Source organism: Orycteropus afer, unplaced genomic scaffold, assembly GCF_000298275.1.
Source record: "Orycteropus afer afer isolate SDZICR_OR568_19922 unplaced genomic scaffold, OryAfe1.0 scaffold00038, whole genome shotgun sequence".
Taxonomy (NCBI): Eukaryota; Metazoa; Chordata; class Mammalia; order Tubulidentata; family Orycteropodidae; genus Orycteropus; species Orycteropus afer.
The window spans coordinates 2,126,971-2,131,460 of NW_006921625.1; the positions used below are offsets into that span (position 1 = coordinate 2,126,971).

General features: G+C 52.6%; 1 protein-coding gene across 1 annotated transcript in view; it reads left to right on the forward strand.

Moving 5' to 3' along the window:
• TCERG1L (transcription elongation regulator 1 like) overlaps nucleotides 1-4,490 on the forward strand; it is a 219,229-nt gene that overhangs the window by 147,071 nt on the left and 67,668 nt on the right. Inside the window, exon 13 of the mRNA XM_042780403.1 lies at nucleotides 1,256-1,347. Coding sequence (XP_042636337.1) covers nucleotides 1,256-1,347 — 92 coding nt within the window. The remainder of the gene's footprint in view (nucleotides 1-1,255; nucleotides 1,348-4,490) is intronic.

Here is a 4,490-nt window from a genome sequence, read left to right on the forward strand (position 1 = left end):
AAAGACTCTGCTTCCAGGTACGGTCACATGCACAGGTCCAGTGTGGTGGGACGGAGGTGTATGTATAGTTCTGGGGGAAGCTCAGCCTGTTCCAAGATGACCGACCAGTGACCATTTTCCTAAACTCTCTGTCTCTCAGCTCCTCCATGATGTCAGTGTGAACCATGCTGGTTCCGTTTTATGGATGAGGATAGAGTGGGGGCAGGGGCACCATTGCCAGCCATGGAGCCAGGATGGAGGTCCCTGAGAGCAGGCTCCTTGCCACTTAATACACCTCAAGGAATGGTCTTGGGGAGTGATGGCTACAGGGTTCTGGAAAGCTGGGTAGGACGCCCTGGCTCTGACTGTGGCAGTATCTCACTGGCTTCAGGGAGAATGCTCCTTGCCACTTAATACACCTCAAGGAATGGTCTTGGGGAGTGATGGCTACAGGGTTCTGGAAAGCTGGGTAGGATGCCCTGGCTCTGACTGTGGCAGTATCTCACTGGCTTCAGGGAGAATGCAGTTTCCCACCTCAGCTTGGTGGCTCAGCCCAGCCCATGACTCCATCTGCTGGGCTGCTCTGGCTGTGGCAACAGGTGACAGTACCATTGCCATATCCCAGGCATGTCTCTGGGTGGCAGTGGTGACAGCTGGCCAGGAGCCCTGTGGTCAGCCTGGCCTCGTGTGAAAGAAGGTGACACCTCCTTTGTGGTGGCACCTGAGTGCCCATGGAGACCAGCAGGCCCAGAGGCTCATGGATGGTGTGGCTTCCCACAGGCTGAGCTGAGGGCTTCTCGGCAGACTGCCAGAGCCTCACCGGGGTCCCAATGTCCACTGGGCAGATGGGGGATCAGGACAGCATCGTGTGTGCCCCTCGTCCAGGAGTAGAACCTGTGTGTGTGTGTCAGGGGCACTGGCCTAAGTCGGAGCTGTCTTGGTGCACCAGGATTTTCCTTCATGAATGGACTCATCAACTCGTGTGGGGTGCAGTTGGGGGATTTGGGGTTTGGTTTGTATCTGGGAGAGCAGTGATCTACAGCTCTCATCGCACCTGACAGTGAACGGACAAATACCCCTCCAGGCTGGGAGCAGGCCAGGGCCATCCTTGAGGTAGCATTTGGCCACAACAGAGACCGTGAAAGCACGGTGTTCACACAGGGGCTGCACTTGGCCACCACGTTGAGTTCTCAAGGCTGTCTTGTCTTGGATTGTTGAGTTTTCTCAGCTTGCTGTGACAACTCGAATGCTAATGACGACTGCTTCGGTCCAACAGATAAAAGCAGAGAGTGCAGCCGAGCCCCCGGCACCTGCACCCCGAGGCTGCCTGCGGAGAGGAAGAGCCGGCAGGGAGCCAAGGAGGACAAGGTCTGTATGGGGCCCCGGGTGGCTGTTAGCCCTGAGCTGACACCGAGGGTGAGGGTCCAAACCAGCACCTGTGGAGTCGACTCCTCCTCAGGGCTCCCTGACTGGTGTCAGGGTCGGACTGTGCTCCACAGCGTTTCCATGGCTGTTCTGTGGGAGGCAGATAGCCAGCCTTTCTTCAGAGGTGCCTCTGGGGAGACAAGAACCTGCGTGGTCCAGCACTGAACCATCTGCAGCTGCCAGGGCCACCTGCAATGTCTGTTTCCCATGTGGCTATTTCGCATGCCTCCTTCCCAATGTGCTATGTGGAAGAGAACTAGGGTGGGCAGATTGTTGGGGAGCCCTGAGGAGTGGGGATCTCTCCAGGTCGGAGAGAGAGTGCACAGCCTGCAGAAGCTCACGGTGGGTGCTGACCTCCCAGGAGACTCAGCAGTGGGGCTGTCTCCCTCTCCCCTCTTCCCCCACCTTTCAGCAGTGGGCCGAGTGCTCACGGGGCTATGGGCGGACAGATGGGCAGCTGGCCGCAGGCCCAATCAGTGTGTGCATGTCACTATTAAGGAAAGCCCAATGCCGTTTGTCTATTTGTTTTTCTAAGAACATTCTGATTATGGACACTTTGCACACTTGCCAAATGGCATTTGAAAGATTGCTCATGGCGGCACAGTTGTCATTGAGTGTCTTCCACAGCACAGCCCTGGCTCTGAATAAGCCGGTGATTGCTCTTATCGGTCCGTTTAAAAACCACAGACTGCACTGTGTTGCCTCTGATCGTCAGCCCTCAGAGCTACCCGTCTGCCTCCGTATTTTGTGAAGCTGTCTCTTGCTTGACTTTCAGGTGCTTCTCTGCCTCTGGGCCCAATGTCACGCTGACACTCACTGGTTTTCGGACCTGTTTCCCATTTAGCATCATTCCTGCCCTGGGGGACCACGAGGGGCCCCTCTTCCCCCAGATCATTAGTGACAATGCTCAGTGACATATACTGACCACACATGCCAGCACAGATCAAATCTTTGCTCCCTGCTGTAAACTTTTCCTATAAGAGAGTAGCATTCGAGCCAGGATCCCATTTGAATTAAGCAGATAGCGCTTCTAAGGCTTCAGATGAACCCTTCCTTATCACTGGGCCCTGCAAGTCTGATTCACTCTTACTACTTTCGCGGGAACAGGAGTTTTATACCATGATTAGCTACTTTTATCACCAACAGGAAATCATAACCAGCGTGAGCCTCATGGAGAAGACCTTGGTAATTAGCAGCGAACGTCAACGCCGTTGAATTTAAGTATCGGTCCCCATTGCAAATTATGTCCTACCGTATTTACGTGAATAATTAGCGGGGATAATCTACGAGTCAGATGCTCCGTGACTTTCAGTTGTTCAATTAAGTCCATAATGAAAATCCTCCCTCGTTCATCTAATTGGATTAGTCATATAAACTCTGGTCTTCATATTTTAAAGACAACTGTTTCTAAATACTCCATGTTATGCTAATTAACTGCCCAGATCTTGTTTTGTTATGAGGAATATGGATAGTTTCTGTTCACAGAAAAGTCTAAAAAGCTTCCAACCCTGGAGTTAATTATAACCAACCAGCTGCTGTTGAGTCGACCCCAACTCCTGGCGCCCCCGTGTGGTCAGAGTTGAACCGCACCCACAGGGTTTTCAGTGGCAGTTTCCGGAAGAAGATTGTCTGTCCTTTCACCTGAGGCACCGTGTATGGCCTTGAACCTCCAACCTTTTGATTAGCAACTGAGCATGTTAACAGTTTGTGCCACTCGGGAATCCAGACTCAGTGTTGCAAACTCGAATAATTTACTAAACTTACTTAATAATTGATCATTTAATAACTATCCATAAGCAATTTATTAAACTTGTTTATCACAAACGTCTGTCAAAGTGAACTTGGGAAGATCCTAGGATGCGCGGCCACCAATCATCCCCGTGTCCCCTGACTTGTGTGAATTTAGGTGGATGTTGTGCCAGGACCCAGGGGTCACACCGAAACTCTCTCACTCCACGTTGGTCTTGGAGTCTGCAAACTTTCCTCCTGCAGGACGCTGCCACTGAAGACCCCTGGTGAGAGCTCGGGCCCTCCTCAGCCTCATTCCACTGGGCTCAGCAGGGCAGCTTCCCCAACGTGGTCCATCTGCAAGGGGTTCATTTGTCTGGGATTTACTTTGTCCTTGACTTCATGGCTAGTTTGGGTTCTGGTCACTTTGTTCAAGTTGCATATTTTAATGCTGGCATAGTTTGACACTCCCTTCCATGCATCTCGATGGAAAGTGGCTGAGGCCGTGGAAGCGAGGCGTGGCCCTGTGCCCGTGGGCCGTGCACACGTGCTGGGGTTCTGGGCATGCACTCTCCTGTGGGTCACTATGTTTGCAGCGGGCACTGCTCCACAGGCTCTGGAAGCATCCACCTCATTTCATTTGGATCGGTCAATCGACTGGTTGACCACCTTCTCACCTGTAGTCTCTCATCATATCCTGACATTAACGATGATAGAAGGCAGGAGTCCAGAATTTCAGGATGACAGTCAAATTCTTTATTTTCTCTCCTGGGTCTGGTGGTTTGATGTCTCCTGAGACTTCAGTTCAGAATGTGGCCATTGCTGGAATGACACGCTGCCACCTCTTCATCTCAGTTGATTTTCCGAGAGTAAAATCCTGATCACGTTGCCCTGGTCTGAGCTTGAAACGTGGGCGTGGCTGGCAGGAGGGCCACGGCGCTCCTCACCATGAGTTCACTGCTCTAGTTGGGACTCGCCGCTCAGTTACGGCAGCTCCGGCCTCATGGCCACACTTCATCCCTCGCTGTGATTGTGCACTTGCCCTGGGTGAAGTTTGCCTCCGATTCCCATTATTTACAAAGGCCTGAGGTCTGCCTTACAGCCGTGCACCTCCACAGCTCAGGTGAATCTGGACTCCAGGGCTTCAAACTGTTTGCTTGGGTTCGGCCCCTGAAGGCATGGGCCTCTCCACCGCACTCAGTGAATCGGAACCTCTGTTTCCACAAGATCTTCAGGGGTGCTTATGTGCACCCAGCTATATGAATCACCTGGGGGTCTTGTGGACACCCCCAGGTTCTGATTCTGTCTGGGGTAAAGGTGCACATTCTGAGCAGAAATCAGCCAGCTCAAAGCCCCAT